Source organism: Patiria miniata, unplaced genomic scaffold (genome assembly GCF_015706575.1).
Source record: "Patiria miniata isolate m_02_andy unplaced genomic scaffold, ASM1570657v1 HiC_scaffold_27, whole genome shotgun sequence".
NCBI classification, from domain to species: domain Eukaryota; kingdom Metazoa; phylum Echinodermata; class Asteroidea; order Valvatida; family Asterinidae; genus Patiria; species Patiria miniata.
Genome location: NW_024037066.1, coordinates 4,398,904 through 4,421,363, shown reverse-complemented (window position 1 = coordinate 4,421,363; position 22,460 = coordinate 4,398,904). Strand labels below are relative to the sequence as shown.

General features: G+C 40.7%; 2 protein-coding genes across 2 annotated transcripts; one reads left to right on the top strand and one right to left on the bottom strand.

Moving 5' to 3' along the window:
- Positions 1 to 129: 129 nt before the first annotated feature.
- Positions 130 to 4,903, bottom strand: LOC119734160. Its single transcript, XM_038207504.1, has 6 exons — positions 4,718 to 4,903; positions 4,001 to 4,064; positions 3,154 to 3,275; positions 2,580 to 2,664; positions 1,663 to 1,736; positions 130 to 1,468 (listed from the first exon to the last, which is right to left on the bottom strand). Exons 1-6 carry the CDS (start codon positions 4,770 to 4,772, stop codon positions 1,407 to 1,409), a joined length of 462 nt encoding a protein of 153 aa, XP_038063432.1. The 5' UTR covers positions 4,773 to 4,903; the 3' UTR covers positions 130 to 1,406.
- A 2,941-nt stretch (positions 4,904 to 7,844) lies between these two features.
- Positions 7,845 to 12,544, top strand: LOC119734159. Its single transcript, XM_038207503.1, has 6 exons — positions 7,845 to 7,965; positions 8,620 to 8,683; positions 9,486 to 9,601; positions 10,025 to 10,109; positions 10,943 to 11,016; positions 11,211 to 12,544. Exons 1-6 carry the CDS (start codon positions 7,911 to 7,913, stop codon positions 11,270 to 11,272), a joined length of 456 nt encoding a protein of 151 aa, XP_038063431.1. The 5' UTR covers positions 7,845 to 7,910; the 3' UTR covers positions 11,273 to 12,544.
- The last annotated feature ends 9,916 nt before the right edge of the window (positions 12,545 to 22,460 follow it).

Sequence of the window (22,460 nt, the reverse complement as noted above, 5' to 3'; positions counted from 1 at the left end):
AAGTGTTGTTTTCATTCTATATTACTATATTAACACACCTGCTGTACATGTTCTTGTCATCGTTCGGCAAGACCCTAATCCCTCATTCCAAGACACTGTTATTTCTGAAACACTCCACTCTCACACAGATTGCTTTGCTACTTAATTTAATGAAGTCGTTCAGTAAATGTGTAATTTGAAAAGTTGAAATAAAAGTTAGAGATAACCTGAAGCAATGAAAGAATTACGGTAGTAAGATACAAGTCTACATTGATGTATCTGTCTGTAAATAGAAATCATTGCACATTGTCTTAAGATTTTACTTTTAAAGATCAACTTTGTAGAGTAAAACCCGATCTATTCTAGGTCTTTAAAGCAAAAATAGATTACATTAAAAGTTTTGTTGAAGTGTAACAAGTTCGTGATCGTATAAGTAAGCGACTGTATCACAGCTGATTTTGTAATAGTATCTTGCTAAAAGTGACTAATCGACAGATTCATTACAAAAGGTCTACCTGCCGGTAACTATTCGGACCGAAGTTTAACGCCGAAACTTTACCAACCGATATGCGTACTTTATGACGAAGGTCTACTTAAGCCAACATTAATTGTAATATTTGCAGCTAGGGCTCTGCCATTTTCTTCCTTTCGTGCATTGGACAAAATGCTTATGAATAACTTTATGTAAAACCGCAGTTGCAGCGGGTCGTCGAACTAGCTTTTGCTACTAAAAATTCTTAAAATGGTTCGAACAGTCTTCAAACTGATTAGTTGATTTCACGGAGTAATTACGACACTCTTATATTGAAATATATACGTGAACAAATTAAACAAGAAGAAAACATTAAAAGCCGTCTGTCCTCGTGAAGAAATTGCAGTGTGGTTTTTAACGCTTTTCCCAAAAGTCTTCATAGCAGTTTCATAGTATTTGAGGAATATTATTTGTAAAAGGCACTTACAAAATGGAGGTACGTGCTCGAACCAGCAAGCAACGTCCCTCCTTCTTATTCTGCCATTACGTTTACGTCATGCGTTTAATACTCAGGAACACGTCTGTTATTTTTGCCGCTGTTTTTTTCCCTTCAAAATCTACCATCATGGTTTGTAATGTTTGAATATGTATTAAATTTGAATCAAATATTGAGTATCAGAAACAATTTGTCACACACGCTGGACAAACGGCTTAAAAATAATCACCCCAAAATACCACCTTTAAACCTGAGGAGAAAAACAGCAAAATTACTTCAAGACAAAAGAATAAATCAAATCAAGATAAAAGGAACGACTTCGCTACTAATTCTACGTTAACTAAGCCGGGCACCATGCCCGTTCAGGCCGTGTATCTTGCCGTGTTCTCTAGCAATATTCCACGATTTCCTCCCAGTAGCATCCCTCGTGGCAACATTACTCATGGATGTTGTTGGCCCTTACGCCTTGCCAGCGGGACGTGGCCTGAAGGAAGTGACATCATCCTCAGCCTGAAACTCATCTGTAAAAAATACAATATAAATTTTGTTTCAATCGTAGATTCTTAGGAACAATGTACACGTACTTTTTGACTGGACTCAGAACCAAACTTGTGATTTACTCATGTACTCTGACCCGTAAAGGACTTGACTATACAACACATCTTTCGAAAGAAGGATCTAGACATAAACTCGGCCTATCATTCGAACAAAATACCTGATTTGTGTTCATCTCGCTTGTGGTAGGGGTGTATGTGGATGTGCGGCAAGCCCCATTGGATGCGGTTCTTCCTGTATACGAAACACAATCGGAGGTCTCAGTTACTAGCATGGACATAGGACCTATCTACACCTACTGATGAAGGCATTTGGCTAAAAATAAAATGGGTCAGCGGAAAGGCCTTTAAAAAACTTCAAACATCTAATTCTCCGTTTAAATATAACATGCGGATTGAAAATCACTTGGATTCAACAAATCGCATGTTTTTCCCCGTTTACCAAAGTATAACATGTTAACTTTTTAAAGGGACGTTGCGCCCAAGAGGGCTACAAAACGTGCTTAAACGAAATGATGTTAATTGGAAAGAGCATTTAGCAATAGGGTATAAACGTCCACAAAAACATTCCATAAAAACTTGACGTTTTTGTGTTCATCTTTCGAGACCATGCGAGAATGCATTTTGAGGGTCAACGTTTTGACGCTCAAAAAACGAGCTGTCGGGTGCTAGTCGTGATTCCTGCCGCACATGTTCCACCGGTACATCGCTTTCTGCGGACGTGCGAAAACCAACATTTGTGTATTGGTGCACGTACGTGTACCTTACATTGAAGGACACGGCTAGAAAATACGGAAGTAATGCCCCTTTCAGTTAGCCAGCTAGCTATTTGATTTTACGCTCAATGGGCAAGTGATAGTGGAAACTATGTGCTGAGCATAATCGTGGTGAGCAGAGAAAATGCGTGCTTAGCAATATCAGGTAACCAACCAAAATGCCATGGGATTTATACTGCTTGTGACTGGTTGTCAACCGTTTTCTGCTGAGGAAGTAAATTTGCTAAGCATTATCTTCCGCTCAGCAGATCATAAAGATTAGGATTTTTTTAATGTAAAAAAATATAATGAAATTATCTTACAGGCCTGGTGGGAATGCGTCCATGGTCTCTCCGTATTCCTTGCTGTCAATCGCTTCCATTAAAGCTTCCAATGACTTGGCGTCATCTAAATGTCAAAATGCAAACATCGAGAAAAAATGGTCACAAATACTAATCATCCTTTGCATGTTAGTTTGCTCATAATAAGCTTTTAAATACCAAAAGTCCATTCTCAATATTTTCACTTCGTTACCACGGGACGTTTGACAAACTTCGTATAGCGCCTTTACATACACGGACTACATCATGTCAGTATAATAAGGGCCTTGAAACGAATTTATAAATGACAGATATATGCAAGTATTCTTTCCTCTTAATTGTAGGCAAAAGAGGAAATACTTTGCAGTTTTTGTTTTTGTTTGTTTTGAAAGTAATCTGTAATGTTTCAATCGTTCTTATGAACAATTATTTATGTACATTTACTTTGTGACTGGACTCCAAACCAAACTTGTGATTTACTCATGTACTCTGAATCGTAATGGACTCGACTAGAAACAACACTGGTTTCGAAATAAGGGTCTAGACATAAACAAGGTCTATCATTAAAACAAATCACCTGATTTCACGTTGCTTTCATCTCGTTTGTGAGGCAGGTGTAAGTGGACGTGGGGTAAACCCCAGGCGATGTGGGGCGGGTGTACGTGGACGTGCGGAAAGCCCCATTGGACGCGGTTCTTCCTGTATACGAAACACATGTGGAGGTCTCAGTTAATAGCATGGACAGGTGGGACTAATCTGGGCCTACCAATGAAGGATTTGGCTCCGCAAGAAGGCCTTAATCTTAACTTTTAAAAGGGATATTACGCCCAATTGGGCTACAAAACGTGCTTTGAACGAAATGGAGCATTTAGCATTAGGATATATATGTCCACACAAACATCTTGTAAAAACTGGGCGTATTCTGGTAATCTTGCGAGACCCATGCGAGAATGAATTTTGGGGGTCAACATTTTGACTCTCAAAAACGAGCGGTGGTGCTAGTATTGATACCTGCCGCACATGCTCCACAGTTTCATGGCATTCGACGGACGTGCGAAAAACAACATTTGTGTGTCGGTGCTGTGTGTATTACGTGTCGCACGTACGTGTACCTTACAGTGAAGGACACGGCTGGAAATACGTAAGTAATGCCCCTTTAAGTTAGCTAGCTAGCTATTTGATTTTACGCTCAATGGGCAAGTGATAGCGGAAACTATGTGCTGAGCATAATCGTGGTAAGCAGAGAAACTACTTGCTTAGCCAAATTAGGTATTAACCAACCAAAATGCCATTGGATTTATACTGCTTGTGACTGGTTGCCAACTGTTTTCTGCTAAGTAAGTAAAGGCATTATTTTCCGCTCAGCAGATAATAAAGCTTATGATTTTAAATATACATCTATACCAATGATGAAATTAACTTACAGGGTCGCTCCGTATTCATTGCTGTTAATCGCTTGCATTAAGGCTTCCAATTCCTTGCTGTCATCTGTAGGTCAGAATGCAAACATCGAAACAAGAAAAAATGTCACAACTACAAAAGGATGTTACCATGGGCGTCACGAAGGGGGCAAGGGGGCGCTTTCCACCCCTGGAAAAAAGTGACACTGTTTATTTCAGTCCTTGCTATTTACATTTGCTGCATGTTGAACGTCAGAAGTGTCTCCAATTCCTAATTATAAGATAAGAGAGGCACATATACGATGCATACCCATCTCCCTCCCACCGATTCGATGCTGCAAATTTCGGCCGGCGGTGCCTGTGTTACAGCATCAACATTGAAAGGGGCGGTTCATTGATAAATGCATCTGTGTCTACGAAGTACGAACGTAAGTACATAAAATGTTAGTAGGTATCAAAACGTTGTTTCAAAATTCAAAGGATTCGATGATCGTAATGATGGTGATGGAATTGGTCCATGATGTGTTCAACCTATCGCGCGCTATAACCAATCAGATAGCGATGACTGATCATGGGTGCTGTTAATATTTTATTACAGACTTCCTATTGAGTCGGTCAGTCAGTCAGTTAATTAGTCAGTCAGTCAGGTTCATACAGAGAAGACTCTAGGCTGGCCCCGGACAAAAAAAATCAATGCAATGTGAGAACTCAGAAACAGAAACTGAAAATGATATAACCAACCTGCCAGAGCAACTGCAGCACAGGCTCCCAGCATAAGAACTATGAGGAGATTCATGATGATGACGACGAGGTAGCAAAAGCTTTGCAGAACTCCGAATCAACTGTAGCAATAACGGTGGTAGTGATGTAGCCTAGTGGTAGCGAACTAGGGCTAACTATCGGCCTTATATAGATTTCAGCCCCACAGGGAATCTGCAACCAAAAGAAACAAAAGTACTTGAAATTGTTTGCCGATCGGAAACATGTTTGTAGAGGCGATTGCAATTTCCCCTCAGAGCGGCAAAGGGAGTTGGCCTATTTTAGCCAACATGTTTGCTTTTGTCGCAATTAAAAAAGTTTCAGTCTGAGATGAAACATAACACTGGTAATTATTTTTCTTCATTTCCGTCGTTGACCTATTCATCTTGCTTGTTTGTTCTAACGTAGATCAAAATTGATATCATCAAACAACTCGATCCATCAAACTCACAAAGTATATGTACTTCTTACCTTAATAATCAGAATTCTCCTAAACACATAATTAATATTTACATTTTGTGGACACACTACTCCAACAAAAGTTTCTAGATTAAGTGTTGTCCGATTGTAATTGCATAGATTGTGCTGGTATTCTGGACTAGCATTTTATCTAAGTTTGTACCTTTATCATCTATATTTTGGTCCAGCACTTGTCCTTAAATTTCCTTGTCAACCTAACCATACCCTTATCCCTCCCTTCCTGGCCTCTTCATTTCATTTACCCCGTTTTTTCCCTCAATCTAATTGTTTTATTCTCATATTTCTTGGTTTATATGAGTTCTTGAAGTGCTACATTCCGCCAACCGATTGTTCCCCTTCACCCTAAACCCAACGGAGTCTATAGTCCAATTAGTAGCGGCACCAGACTAAAATGGGGGGGGGGGGCAATAGAAGCAAGGAATTATTATATACTCTGATGATATCCAAAATCTAAGGAGAAATTAAAGAAAGAGCCCAATAACTAAACGGCGACTAAAAAAAGGAATTGCGAGAATTCCTCATCCAAATGTAAGGGTAATGTCAATGTAAATGTAATGTACATTCCGCCATCCGATTGTTCCCTATCACCCCCCCCCCCCCCCCCCCGCCACAGAGTCAATAGTCCAATCAGTGGCAGCACCAGACTCACAAAATGGAGGAGGGTCAATTGGGGACAAGGAAATATTTTTCGGGGGCAGTCAAAATATAATCCAACGATATCTTAAATCTAAGGGGAAAGTAAGTAGCTTAAAAAAGCCTGTGTACACGCGCACGTAGCCATTGTCATAATTGGTACGGAAATAAGCCTCTACAACAACTTAAAATAAAAATAAGTTTTAGTCTGAGATAAAACATAACAGTGGTAATTATTTTTCTTTATTTCCGTCGTCGATCACCCTTGTTTGTTCTGACGTAGATCAAAATTGATATAATCAAACAACTCAATCCATTAAACTCACAAAGTAAATGCACTTCTTACCTTAATAATCAGAATTTTTCTAAACACGTGATTAATATTTACGTTATGTGGACACACTACTTCAAGAAACGTTTGTAGAGCCGTCAAATTGTAATTGGATAGAATGTGCTGGTATTTTGGAGTAGCCCTGGCTTTTGTTTTTAACCTACATCCTCCATTCCTGGTACTGCTCTTGTCCTTAATTTTTCCTTGTTAACCCAACCATGCCCTACTCCACCCTTCCTCACCTCTTCCTTTCACTTTTTAATATTTCATCACCACTGCACCATGACCCAAATATTCAGCCCATTGTCATCACATCTTTAGGTTCCCCTTTACCCCGTTTTGTCCTCAAACTAATTGTCTTATATTCTCGCAATTCCTTATCCAAATGTAAGAGTAATGCAAATGTAAATGTAATGTACATTCCGCCATCCGATTGTTCCCTATCACCCCCCCCCGCCACAGAGTCTATAGTCCAATCAGTGGCAACACCAGACTCACAAAATGGGGGAGGGTCAATTGGGGACAAGGAAATATTTTTGGGGGGCAGTCAAAATATAATCCGACGATATCCTAAATCTAAGGGGAAAGTAAGTAACTTAAAAAAAAGCCTGTGTACACGCGCACGTAGCCATTGTCATTAATTGGTCCGGAAATAAGCCTCTACAACAACTTAGAAGACTGTAGTCGTACGTATGAATGAGAAAATGTATCAAACCGCAGAATGGTGTACAACAAAAAAGTTCGGAAATAAGCAACTTAGAAGGGAAGTCGTTTTTAGGAATAAGACCTGAGAAGATGTATTTAATCGCCATTTAGTTATTGGGATCTTCCTTTAATTTCCCCTTAGATTTTGGATTTCATCAGAGTATATAATAATTCCTTGCTTCTATTGCCCCCCCCCCCATTGTAGTCTGGTGCTATACACTATAGACTATAGACTCCGTGGGGTTGGGGTGACGGGGAACAATCGGTTGGCGGAATGTAGCACTTCAAGAACTCTTATAGACCAAGAAATATGAGAATAAAACAATTAGTTTGAGGGAAAAAACGGGGTAAATGAAATGAAGAGGCCAGGAAGGGAGGGGATAGGGTATGGTTAGGTTGAAAAGGAAATTTAAGGAGAAGTGCAGGACCAAAATATAGATGATCAAGCTACAAACGTAGACAAAATGCTAGTCCAGAATACCAGCACAATCTATGCAATTACAATCGGACAACACTTAGTCTAGAAACTTTTGTTGGAGTAGTGTGTCCACATAAATATTAATTATGTGTTTAGAAGAATTCTGATTATTAAGGTAAGAAGTACATATACTTTGTGAGTTTGATGGATCGAGTTGTTTGATGATATCAATTTTGATCTACGTTAGAACAAACAAGCAAGATAAATAGGTAAACGACGGAAATGAAGAAAAATAATTACCAGTGTTATGTCTCATCTCAGACTGAAACTTTTTTAATTTCGACAAAAGCAAACATGTTGGCTAATATAGGCAAACTCCCTTTGCCGCTCTGAGGGGAAATTGCAATCACCTCTACAAACATGTTTCCGATCGGCAAACAATCTCAAGTACTTTTTTCCTTTTGGTTGCAGATTCCCTGTGGGGCTGAAATCTATATAAGGCCGATAGTTAGCCCTAGTTCGCTACCACAAGGCTACATCACTACCACCGTTATTGCTACAGTTGATTCGGAGTTCTGCAAAGCTTTTGCTACCTCGTCGTCATCATCATGAATCTCCTCATATTTCTTATGCTGGGAGCCTGTGCTGCAATTGCTCTGGCAGGTTGGTTATATCATTTTCAGTGTCTGTTTCTGAGTTCTCACATTGCATTGATTTTTTTTGTCCGGGGCCAGCCTAGAGTCTTCTCTGTATGAACCTGACTGACTGACTAATTAACTGACTGACTGACCGACTCAATAGGAAGTCTGTAATAAAATATTAACAGTACCCATGATCAGTCATCGCTATCTGATTGGTTATAGCGCGCGATAGGTTGAACACATCATGGACCTATCCATCACCATCATTACGATCATCGGATCCTTTGAATTTTGAAACAACGTTTTGATACCTGCTAACATTTTATGTACTGACGTTCGTACTTCGTAGACACAGATGCATTTATCAATGAACCGCCCCTTTCAATGTTGATGCTGTAACACAGGCACCGCCGGCCGAAATTTGCAGCATCGAATCGGTGGGAGGGAGATGAGTATGCATCGTATATGTGCCTCTCTTATCTTATAATTAGGAATTGGAGACACTTCTGACGTTCAACATGCAGCAAATGTAAATAGCAAGGACTGAAATAAACAGTGTCACTTTTTTTCCAGGGGTGGAAAGCGCCCCCTTGCCCCCTTCGTGACGCCCATGGTAACATCCTTTTGCAGTTGTGACATTTTTTTCTTTTTTCGATGTTTGCATTCTGACATACAGATGACAGCAAGGAATTGGAAGCCTTAATGCAAGCGATTAACAGCAATGAAAACGGAGCGACCCTGTACGTTAATTTCATCATTGGTATAGATATATATTTAAAATCATCAGCTTTATTATCTGCTGAGCGGAAAATAATGCCTTTACTTACTTAGCAGAAAACAGTTGGCAACCAGTCACAAGCAGTTTAAATCCAATGGCATTTTGGTTGCTTAATACCTAATTTTGCTAAGCAAGTAGTTTCTCTGCTTACCACGATTATGCTCAGCACATAGTTTCCGCTATCACTTGCCCATTGAGCGTAAAATCAAATAGCTAGCTAGCTAACTTAAAGGGGCATTACTTACGTATTTCCAGCCGTGTCCTTCAGTGTAAGGTACACGTACGTGCGTTACGTAATACACACAGCACCAACACACAAATGTTGTTTTTCGCACGTCCGTCGAATGCCATGAAACGGTGGAGCATGTGCGGCAGGTATCAAGACTAGCACCACCGCTCGTTTTTGAGAGTCAAAATGTTGACCCCCAAAATTCATTCTCGCATGGGTCTCGCAAGAACCCCAGAATACGCCCAGTTTTTACAAGATGTTTGTGTGGACGTATTATATCCTAATGCTAAATGCTCCATTTCGTTTAAAGCACGTTTTGTAGCCCAATTGGGCGTAATATGCCTTTAAAAAGTTAAGATTTTGCTGATACTTTGGCAAGGGAGAAGCATGCCACTTTTTGAATCCGAATGATTTTCAATCTTATGTAAAGGCCTTCTCGCGGAGCCAAATTCCTTCATCGGTAGGCCTAGATTAGTCCCACAGTCATGTCCATAACTGCTATTAACTGAGACCTCCACATGTGTTTCGTATACAGGAAGAACCGCATCCAATGGGGCTTTCCGCACGTCCACGTACACCTGCCCCACATCGCCTGGGGCCACGTCCACTTACACCTGCCTCACAAACGAGATGAAAGCAACGTGAAATCAGGTAATTTGTTTTAATGATAGACCATGTTTATGTCTAGATCCTTATTTCGAAACCAGTGTTGTTTCTAGTCGAGTCCATTACGAGTCAGAGTACATGAGTAAATCACAAGTTTGGTTCGGAGTCCAGTCACAAAGTAAATGTACCTAAATAATTGTTCATAAGAACGATTGAAACATTACAGATTACTTTCAAAACAAACAAAAACAAAAACTGCAAAGTATTTCCCCATTTTCCAACAATTTAGAGGAAAGAATACTTGCATATATCTGTCATTTTTAAATTCGTTTCAAGGCCCTTATCATACTGACATGATGTAGTCCGTGTATGTAAAGGCGCTATACGAAGTTTGTCATGGTTCATATAGTGTAACATCCTTTGTATTTGTGACAATTTTTTTCTCGATGTTTGCATTCTGACATTCAGATGACGCCAAGTCATTGGAAGCTTTAATGGAAGCGATTGACAGCAAGGAATACGGAGAGACCATGGACGCATTCCCACCAGGCCTGTAAGATAATTTCATTATAATTATTGTACATTAAAAAAAAATCCATCCTTTATGATCTGCTGAGCGGAAGATAATGCTTAGCAAAATTACTTCCTAAGCAGAAAACGGTTGACAATCAGTCACAAGCAGTATTAATCCCATGGCATTTTGGTTGGCTACCTGGTATTGCTAAGCACGCATTTTCTCTGCTTACCACGATTATGCTCAGCACATAGTTTCCGCTGTCACTTGCCCATTGAGCATAAATTAAATAGCTCGTTAGCCTACTTAAAGGGGCATTACTTACGTATTTTCTAGCCGTGTCCTTCAATGTATTCACGTACGTGCACCAATACACAAATGTTGTTTTTCGCACGTCCGCAGAAAGCGATGTACCGGTGGAACATGTGCGGCAGGAATCACGGCTAGCACCCGACAGCTCGTTTTTGAGAACGGTTGACCCTCAAAATTCATTCTCGCATGGTCTCGAAAGATGAACACAAAAACGTCAATTTTTATGGAATGTTTGTGTGGACGTTTATACCCTATTGCTAAATGCTCTTTCCAATTAACATAATTTCGTTTAAACACGTTTTGTAGCCCTCTTGGGCGCAATGTCCCTTTAAAAAGTTAACATGTTATACTTTGTTAAACGGGGAAAACATGCGATTTGTTGAATCCAAGTGATTTTCAATCCGCATTTTTTATATTAACGGAGAATTAGATGTTTGAAGTTTTTTAAAGGCCTTTCCGCTGACCCATTTTATTTTTAGCCAAATGCCTTCATCAGTAGGTGTAGATAGGTCCTATGTCCATGCTAGTAACTGAGACCTCCGATTGTGTTTCGTATACAGGAAGAACCGCATCCAGTGGGGCTTGCCGCACGTCCACATACACCCCTACCACAAGCGAGATGAACACAAATCAGGTATTTTGTTCGAATGATAGGCCGAGCTTATGTCTAGATCCTTCTTTCGAAAGATGTGTTGTATAGTCAAGTCCATTATGAGTCAGAGTACATGAGTAAATCACAAGTTTGGTTCTGAGTCCAGTCAAAAAGTACGTGTACATTGTTCCTAAGAATCTACGATTGAAACAAAATTGATATTGTATTTTTTACAGATGAGTTTCAGGCTGAGGATGATGCCACTTCCTTCAGGCCACGTCCCGCTGGCAAGGCGTAAAGGCCAACAACATCCATGAGTAATGTTGCCACGAGGGATGCTACTGGGAGGAAATCGTGGAATATTGCTAGAGAACACGGCAAGATACACGACCTGAACGGGCATGGTGCCCGGCTTAGTTAACGTAGAATTAGTAGCGAAGTTGTTCCATTTATCTTGATTTGATTTTTTCTTTCGTCTTGAAGTAATTTTGCTGTTTTTCTCCTCAGGTTTAAAGGTGGTATTCTGGGGTGATTATTTTTAAGCCGTTTGTCCAGCGTGTGTGACAAATTGTTTCTGATACTCAATATTTGATTCAAATTTAACTATATATTCAAACACTGCAAAACATGATGGTAGATTTTGAAGGGAAAAAACAGCGGCAAAAATAACAGACAAGTTCCTGAGTATTAAACGCATGACGTAAACGTAATGGCAGAATAAGAAGGAGGGACGTTGCTTGCTGGTTCGAGCACGTACCTCCATTTTGTAAGTGCCTTTTACAAATAATATTCCTCAAATACTATGAAACTGCTATGAAGACTTTTTAGAAAAGCGTTAAAACCACACTGCAATTTCTCCACGAGGACAGACGGCTTTTAATTTTTACTTATTGTTTAATTTGTTCACGTATATATTTCAATATAAGAGAGTCGTAATTACTCTGTGAAATCAACTTCAGTTTGAAGACTGTTCGAACCATTTTAAGAAACTTTAGTAGCAAAAGCTAGTTCGACGACCCGCTGCAACTGCGGTTTTACATAAAGTTATTCATAAGCATTTTTTCCAATACACGAAAGGAAGAAAGTGGCAGAGCCCTAGCTGCAAATATTACAATTCAGTTTGGCTTAAGTAGACCTTCGTCATAAAGTACGCATATCGGTTGGTACAGTTTCGGCGTTATAACAAACTTCGGCCCGATCTAGGTACCTGAAGGTAGACCTTTTGTAATGAATCTGTCGATTAGTCACTTTTAGCAAGATACTATTACAAAATCAGCTGTGATACAGTCGCTTACTTATACGATCACGAACTTGTTATACTTCAACAAAACTTTCAATGTAATCTATTTTTGCTTTAAAGACCTAGAATAGATCGGGTTTTACTCCACAAAGTTGATCTTTAAAAGTAAAATCTTAAGACACTGTGCAACGATTTCTATTTACAGACAGATACATCAATGTAGACTCGTATCTTACTACCGTAATTCTTTCATTGCTTCACTTTTATTTCAACTTTTCAAATTACACATTTACTGAACGACTTCATTAAATTAAGTAGCAAAGCAATCTGTGTGAGAGTGGAGTGTTTCAGAAATAACAGTGTCTTGGAATGAGGGATTAGGGTCTTGCCGAACGATGACAAGTGAACATGTACAGCAGGTGCGCTAATGTAGAATGAAAAACAACACTTTTCTGGGCTGACTAAAATGAAAATATAACAGCCTCTAGATTGGGTGAAGAAGTAGCGCTACTGACTTGTGAGAAACCAGTCCCCCCACAAATTAGTGTCATTAGGCCTACCGGCTTTAGGAGCTAATCGTCTCAAAACGCTTGTCATCTCAGCCCTCCAAACTATAAAGTGCATGATCGTCCGGTTTGAACAGCGCCACCATTAGAAGATGCAGGTACCAATAAGAACGACCTTGCATGCTACGCCTCTGTTAAAACATTATAGTCTGCAGCCCCAGTGGCATAACGGGGGTCCAATTCGAAGGGGAGGGGTGCTTAGGGGTCCTTATCTTAATGGAGGGGGTGGCACTCAGTGACTTTTTTTTAACTTCGCAAATCTCATTTTCACCTTTCCTAATTGGGTGTGGGCGGGACACAAAGGGAGGGTGGCCCTTGAGCCCAAGAACCATGATTAAAAGCGACGCCGGCGCTGACCAGAGACCGACTAATTGTTTTGGCCTTATATAGCTGATTACTGCGCATGTGCACTCTTTACGTTTTTTTTTTTTCAGCAGCCTCATTTGGATCCCCAGAATTGTTGATTTATTTGCGAGAAGCGAAACAACAGCAGCATAGTTTGAGAGAGGGGGTGGTTCCTCCATGCGTCAATCGTTTCTAAAAAAAATGGGGGGGGGGACATACCTCGATCGTAACTCATGCGAGCGCGTAGCGCGAAGCCCTAACGGCGTAGGGTTCGGGGCCCGCTTAAGGGCCCTGAAAAAATTGTGGATTCTAGACGCACTGTGTTGCAATCTAAGTCAATTTCTGACCACTTTAGGCAATTTGTTTTAGCAAAAGATTATCATTTAAACATCATTTTCGAGTTTGGAGTCATTGAATCAGCTGTTCTGAGCTATAGAATATATATTAGGCTACAATTTTTATTCAGTGACGAAAAAAAGTGTGAGGGGGGGGGGACAAACGATATGATAAAATCACGATATTCAGCTAAGAAAACAAAAAAATGGGGAAAAAGGAGGCGTCTGTAAATTGGGCTGAACCTTAGACAGCGAAGGGCTGCCTATAACGTGGGGTCTTGAACAAGTTCAAAGAAATCCCCAAAAATAAGAGATTATAGTTGTTTATGATAATTTTTTTACAGGGTAAATTTATCAGAAAGGTCCACCACGTTAGGCAACCCTTCGCCTAATTCGCCCAAAGGCCTAGTATTTGAATTTTTGGCTTTTCCGCAAAGTTGTAGAAAAGCCCGTATTTTTTTCAAGATTTCTTCCGGCCTTCACCTTGGGCCTTCATCTTGCTGGACTGCAGCAGAGGATGCAAAAAGGCAATAGCAAGACTCCAAGTGGAGTGAATTGGATGCAGTTGAGTCATTGTGCGGTCCTGACACTCTAAAAATTAATTCGTCATTGAGGCCTTTTTGTTTGTCAAAATGAATAACTTTGTTTAGTAATTGCTGAATGACTAATTATCTGTTATGGAAGACTAATTTGCCATCAGTGATGACTAAAATAAGTTGTCATTTTGACTAATGTAAATTAGTCACGTGCATGAGAAAGTCATTGACTAACCCAAATTAGCCATCAGTGGTGGTTTTGACAAATGACGCGCAGTCAACGTCTCTGAAGAAAATCGAATACTTGTCAAAATTAGTCATATATTCCTTCTGACTAATAAAGTTTGTAATTTTCCCGCCGTTGATGTGTTTAAAAAAGCGGGACTCGATCGATGATGCTATGTTAGGCGTACGTGTATACGGATATGTTACACTCAGTTTGTCAGGCAGCCATTAAACGGACATCTTCATTCCTCCATTTCAACCATGACGAAGGTAGGAAAACTATGATTTCGTATGAAGTTGTTAATTGACATGAGTTATGAAATGAGAGTACGGTTGTGAGGGAAGTAGGTTGAATCAGTAAGAATAAGCTGTAGCCTATAGAAACCGAGTGAGATTCTTACAAAATTGTATGCTTGTACTTAGGCCTGGGCACATCGTTATGCTGCAAAACGTATGCGGTAGGCCTAACAGATACGTATCAGCCATGTCGTTGTGCAATTTCTTTGCAACACACTAGTGAGTTTGTTGTGCCAAACAATACATGTACCAATTCCTAATCTAAATATACTAAAGATAGGAGGGGAACTATTGCATGATTAAGAACATTCCACGATTTTGTTGATTTTGAAATATGGACATTAAATTTTGAGTAGAAAATAGCGAGGAGAAAAATAAATAATATGCAACAAATAAAGAAATATTTTCTCTGTGTGTTTCTTTTGCAGGTGCGATCATGATCATGCAGTGGTAGATGTAAGGAGCTAAACACTGACCCTGTGATCCAATTGCACAACGAGTGAGATACAAGTCAGCTGTGACCCCATTGTGACCCGGAGATGTACACATTATGATGTACCATTAAGGACACTAGAACGGACACAAAAAAGTGCTAATTCAGTGGATATTGTCTGAACTGAAGTGTGATTAGTCAGAAATTCAGTTACAAATCGCGCAAGTCGCTTGACTACAGATTAGTCGTATCAAGCAGGTTTCTATTCTTGTCATATGACTATATTTTCTAGTCTGAGTCTGACTCTTGACTAATCTATAGTCATTAGTCATCAATACTCTGTGACTAATTTAAGTAAGTCGTACGAGACATATCACTGGACAATTTTTTTTTAGTCAAAATGACTAATTAATTTTTAGAGTGGACAAGCAGCCTTGCTATTGAAGTATATTTGTCCTTGGGCAAGACACTTTATATCAATATCTGCTTCCCACCAACCCAGTAGCAAATAGATACTCGTACAGGCAGAGATGATCATTGTGTTTGAATTTTCTGTTTACAATGAAAATGTTGGTAAAACTGTTAAGCCTAAGACACACATTCACGGTTTTGGGCTACGGATCTTTACGGTTTGAAATTCGTGATAAACCGTGGGAGTACCGTATTCATCCTTAGTACCTCCGTGGTTATCCGTCATCTTCCTTGGGTATTCGTGGAGGGGCTACGGAAGTTTTAAACTGTTCATTACTTCCGAGGTGAACCGTCATGAACATTAATCCGTAGTGCAACCGTGGGACATCCATATAGGACAACCGTATTTGTTCGTAGAGTTATTCCTGGCTATTCGTGCATATTCTTGGAGATTCGTAGCTAATTTGTGGTAGAAATATCTACGAATTCGGTACGAATGTCCTACGGATATGCCCGGATGTGCTAGAGTTCTGCTAAGGTTGTTTACTACGAATATATCCACGTTTCATTCATAGGAGAACCTTGGTCATCCGTGGCCCAATCGCAGACAGCCGTGGCGTTAACGTCATTATTCTTAGTAATACCGTCGATATTCTTCACCAATCCGTCCATATTCTTGACAAAACGTGGTATATTCGTAGAGAAACCGTAGGACAGTCGTGGCCATCCGTCCTGAAACCGTAGTGCATTCTTAAAAAGTCGATTTCTCCACGAATCTCGACGGCTCATGGTGATCGATTGATTCTTTGTAAACCGTGGATATTCGTAGCTCCAACCGTGAATGTGTGACTTGGGCTTTACATAAGTTCGGGGTTCGACTTTAGCGGTGGCCCGCAAGCCTAAGTAGCCCGGCTGGCGAGGGGACAATTATTGGGCTACGGCAAAGATGAAAGGACCGGAAGAAATACATCATTCAATTCAGAGAATACACCTGTATCAATTTGTGTCTAATTTTATTATTTTTTTAGCGCAAATACAATTGATGTTTATTAAAAAACACTCACACGATTGCCTCAGGATACATGTTTTACATGTATGTACATTCCTGTTTATGAGACACTGTACAAAAGAAAAACATGTGGGTTTGCGAAAATTAAGAGTCTGCTTCAGAAGCCCGGCTAGAAGAAATGTTAAATTATAGGGCGAATTTATTTTGGAAGAAAATTGTTTCGTTTTTACTGTACCTTATAAAGTCTCGACAATGGAAAAAAAATAATGGGATAAAGAAAAACAAAAAGTTATGTGGTGTTGACCAAGCATTCAGGGGTCGCGATTGGTTACCGACTCCCATATAGGGCTCTTCCTGGGTCTCAGATTCCCCGGCCCACCACACCTCCTTCCCTGTCCATCCATGTAACCCCGGAGGGCCAAACACCGTTAAGGGAGGAAACGAGGCGACACCCTATGCCTTGCTGCCGAGACAGCAAAAGAGCCCCGTACCTATGAGTAGATGCATAACCTGGACTTCGCAGACAGTCCCAGCCGGCGACTTAACTCATTGAGCTAAGGTCGGTTGGTATATGACGACGGGAAATTAAGACTCTTAAAGTAAATGACCGAGCGCGTGTATTGAAACCAAAAAAATGCACCGCGGTCCGTTTCGAACCCCGGACCCCGCGGTCTGTGGACGATGACCCTAACCACTAGGCTAATTGTAATCACAGTTTTCGAACCACTGTATCTTAATAATATGTAGTCGGAAACACTTGGCGGATTTTCAGCTCAATCTGCGCTCTGTATTCTAAACTTCTAATTCCCGTTATAAACAAACGATTTAAATGACTTGTAAACGAACCTGTTTCATTTAGGCACTTTTGCTGATTTTTTTGTATTCGTATACGGTACATTCGCCGTATTTTGATTCCTGCAATGTATCGGTCTATTTCCAAAACCTGATACTCTTCAATCCTTAAATCCTTTTTTAGGAATTTCAATATGCACCACTTTACTCAGCAAACTATTCATTTTCCATCCGCCATTAACTACTTTTTTTGTTTCAAAACCTATTAACGATAAGGAAACCAAGTTATAGTACTCTCCACTGATTCCTGAAGAAGTTCTGCAAGTTTACAAATATATTTTGCTAAATATTAACTTTGTTGATATATAAAACAATGAAACTATAGTTATTTATTCCTCATATTCCTATGTTGGCCTATACAATTATTGATATGTACCCTTGTTTAACTTTGCATGTAAATCTTTTTCTCTGAATTTGCTTGATTGTCACTTGGTTTCTGAACATTAGGCCTATGGTGTTTATAGGGCCCATGCCCATACACAAACTGTGTTTTCTAATGGATTCCTCTACTGATTTCACTCTTTGTTGGATGTGCAATATACATTATGTATTACAACACACTGATTTGTGAACACTGGAAATAAATGAACTGAACTGAAATGACTTATAGCGAAACGTTTTAACAGGTAAGTCCATGTTGCAGTATATAACCACTGACTACTCGATGTCCTCTCCTCTTTCCTTTCACTTTGACCTCGTGTCTGCTTTAAGAATTTTAAGCTAACACTTGTAAGAAAGGTTCGATTTTCACTATCGTTTTTTCAATCACGAATTGCCAAATTATCTTGCTGAAGGCATTTCGAAAGCGGCGGGCCCGGCTCACCGTACGAGTGCCCGTATTATAACATAGTCGAGGGACGCGACGGTAGCTGACTGGTATGAGCATGTATGGAGCATGTTATGTTGTCACGATGTGTCTTCTATTCCTAGTATGTTTATTTCATTGGTTTCACCGTGGAAGAGTTGCTTTCAAGATACGGTCTTTGTTTCACGACGAGTGTAGCGCACTGTTCGTATCGTACGAGTCCTCCGTTACGTAACTTTTTTGTTCAATGTGAATGGGAAGCCTTCGCCTGTTCAACTTCTCCGCTTTTGTTCCAATATCGTGATACAAGAGCGAATGGGGCATATACTGGCTTGTATCAACCTGCGCTTGGGCGGTGTAGGCCTGTTGCATGGAAAGAAAGATACATATCGAAACTCAGTGTGTCTGCATGTCGCCCAAAACACCTTTTAGACATAATGACGTCACGCTTTGTTTGCTTTACTATGAGAGCCAAAGCTGAATCAGATGTAGGATATGAATCTGATGAAATTAATATTACAGCACAAAATTAAAGCAATTAGAATGTGTTATTGACGCTCCCTATCAATGGTATTATTTTAGGGTGTCTTAAAAACACATATTGCAAGTCAGATGGGAGCAGCTAAAAAAGCGTCATTTACGACGTGTTTGGACAATGTGTGATCTGAGGCTATTTCTGACCACTTTAACCAAATCCTCTTTTGGAGGAAAAGATGGTGGTGTACGCATGCAGTGCCTGCCTTTATTGCGACGCCATGGCCCCCGTTGGCCCCCCTGGATCCACCCTTGCCAACCTATATCATGTCTTATATGCAAAAGTGAAGAATGAACTCTTCTACAGTGAGAAACTTAGCGATTTCATTGTTGTTGGGGAGGGGATTGATTAAAAGCCGAAAATATCACAGGTTCAATTGTTAAAGACGCGTCCCCTCGCTGCGTTTCACCTCTATAATTGACTGTCCAATTGCTATTTTCCTAGAATCCAACGACGTTTAGAAACTGACTTATTTCTTCGAAATATTGGCTGTCAGATATTAATTCAGCTCACGCAGGGTGGGTTTGTTTGTGTGCAAAATGAAAACTCCCTTTTTTCAGAGTGTAGCAGACGCCCAAAATTGGAATAAAAGTAAATTTTCTCTTTAAACAAAAGATGCACATCGAAAACTAGTCAGTCTAAAAGAAAAGGTATGTAAACAGCACGGGGTGTCATCTTTAATGTCGCTTCCCCCACAAACCGTGCACACCCGCGGGGGTTGCCTGCGGAATACGAAAAGTTCTGCAAAGTGTCTGTCCGAAGAAATTTCGAAAGCCGCACCGGCGGGCGGCGGGCGGCGGGCGGCGGGCGGCGGGCGGCGGGCGGCGGGCGGCGGGCGAGGGGCGGCGGGCGGCGGGCGGCGGACCGGTTCACCGTACGGTGTCTCGTCCCCAATCCCTGGTTTGTTGTAACACTGCACAGAGAGGTTTTGGTCTCGCGCCAGCGACTCGAATGATCAAACCACAAATGCATTCACAATGGTTCGCAGTGGAAAAGTTACTTTCTTTGACTTTTGAGAGCAACGCACTATTTATAATTTGCTCTCCCGCCGTTACATAACTTTTTTTGTGAACACGAAGTCGTCAGCTCAACTTTTCCCCTTTTGTTCCAACATCGCGATACAAAGAGCAAATAGAGCACACACCGCTTTATCCGATCAACCTGCATTGAGACGGTTTTCAGGTCTGTTGCATTGGAAGCGAGATACGTTATTGAACAGAAACGGCCAAGCAAGTACACCTTTTCAAAGCCCCTTCTAAATTATCGAACGACCTACTGTTCATAAACTGGGCAGGGATGTGATACGTTCATATCTTCCGCAAGAGCTTACCATTACTGACTTTTTTATACCAAAACATGGAAATGATAATCTATGGAGCATGTTATGTTCCTGTTATATTGGTCACAATGTGTCGACTATTCCTGGTATAGTTTGTTTTCAGACCGAGGGAGAGGTTTCGGTCTCGCGCGAGCGACTCGTGAGCTTTGTTTCCGGCCGAAGACGATTGTTCACCTTTTCTTTGCAGAGGATCAAATAATTGGTTTCACTGTGAAAGAGTTGCTTTCAAGATACGGTTTTTGTTTCACGACTGGTGTAGCGCACTGTTCGTGTTAGCCCTCCATTACGTAACACAAAAAGTTACGTAACTTCTTTTGTTCAAAGCATATACGTTATATTGCAATGTGAATGGGAAGCCTTCGCCTGTTCAACTTCTCCGCTTTCGTTCCAACATCGCGATACAAGAGCGAATGGTCATATACGGGCTTGTATTAACCTGTGCTTGGGCGGTGCAGGCCTGTTGCATGGAAAGAAAGATACATGCATACGGTATTGAAACTCAGTGTCTGCATGTCGCCCAAATGACTTATACTGAGACATAATGACGTCACGCTTTGTTTATTATGTGCGCTTTGCTGTGAGAGACAAAGTTGAATAGGATGTAGGATGTGAATCTGATGAAATTAATACTACAGCACAAAATTAAAGCAATAATATTAGAACGTGTTATATCTACGCCCCCAATGCTATTATTTTAGGGTGTCTGTATTGCAAGTTAGATGGGAGCTGCTAAAAAGCGTCATTTACGACACATCTTTGGACGTTTTTTCTCCTTTGTTTCTTTAAATGTATATACAATTATCTTCTAGTTCTTTCTTTATCACTGTTTTTCTTTGAAATACTGCTCAATCCCCCCCCCCAAAGCATGTTTATTATTATTAATATTTTGGGGGCATGCAAATAAGAAGCTTTTTATTTCAGGTTGCGTTTGCGCTCATTACAAACAGACACGCCGAGCATCTGAACTGGTTTCCAATCCATTAATATCGAAAATTGACTGTCCGATTGCTATTTTCCTAGTCAAACGACGTTTAGAAACCGTGAGCACACCCGCGGGGATTGCCTGCGGAATATGAAAAGGTCTTCAAAATGTCTGATCGAAGAAATTTCGAAAGCCGCACCTGCGGGCGGCGGCGGGCCGGTTCACCGTACGGCGTGTCATCACAATCCCTGGTTTGGTGTAAGACTGCAAGGAGAGGTTTCGGTCTCGCGAGAGCGACTCGAAGTATTGTTTCCGAAGGACGCGAAGTCGCCACTGAATTCAACTTCTTCGCTTTTGTTCCAACATTGCAAAACAAAGAGCGAATACAGCACACACCGCTTTACCCGATCAACCTGTATTTGGACGGTACAATGTATTCGGGGATGTTGCATTGGAAGCGAGATACGGTATTGAAACTATAGAAAAGAAACGCCCAAGCAAGTTCACTTTTTTCCAAGCCCCTTCTAATTATGGAACAACCTACTGTTCATAAACTTGGCAGGGATGTGATAGGTTCATATCTTCCAGAAGAGTTTACGATTACTGACTTCTTTTTTATACCAAAACATGGATATGATGACCTTTTTTATTTCCCGAAACAAACATTCCCTGGTTTATCGCAGCTTTTTGTAAAACACGAATCAATGACTTCGATCGCATAATTATAGCGAGTTGAAAAACTCAAGATTTATAAAGTGGAATACATGCATTTGGCTCTGTCAAGATGCCACAGTTGAATAGGGACATGAATGTCCCGGACATTCATGCGCAACGGCAGATCCGGGGGGGGGCGCAACGGGGGCCATGCCCCCCCCCCAAAAAAAATCAACCTTTTTTTTTGGTTTAAACTGACGTCGCAAAAAGGCAGCCACCTGCGTACATCATTAAAATTGCGCCACCATGCACCGATGCCATATTGCCCCCTTGCTTTTCATATCAAATTTGGGGCGGAACATTCAAGTGGACCGTTCCCACTTTATCAGGGAACAAACAAAAAGGTTTGGCCCACCCTAAAAAAAAACCCACTGCGTCCTGGATTTGGCCTTATACATACGTGGGCGCGAGACCAGTACTGGGCTAAACGGTCGCGCGACATGCAACGAATTGTTGATTGCAAGAAGTGAAACAAAAGAAGAATGGTTTGAGAGAGGGGTGGTTCCTGCATCGAGAGTGAAGTTGAATAGGCAATTCGGCGGAACAATCAACGAGCTAGAAAATTACGTAACAGAGTGCGCTGTCCATAGTGTAACGCCCGATATTGGAAGAGAAAGTAAGGTGTGTTCGAATTCCTTGATACTGTTAGTGATTGGAAAGAATTCGGGTACATTGTTCAATGACGATTATTTGTGGCGATACTCTCAGTCAGTTGAGGGCACTATTTAGGTTTAACGGTCAAGCCTACGCAGGTTTGGTTTGGGGGTTAAACGTACGAAAAGTAGTTCACGCATAAGTAGCTGTTTTGGGCGACGTAGTTTGCCGAAACAGCTCCTGTTAAGTATGTGTGTTCATATTAGGGAGTAATTGCAGAATTAAAGATAAATGTAGATAAATGAAGGGGTTCTTTGCTGTTGTGATT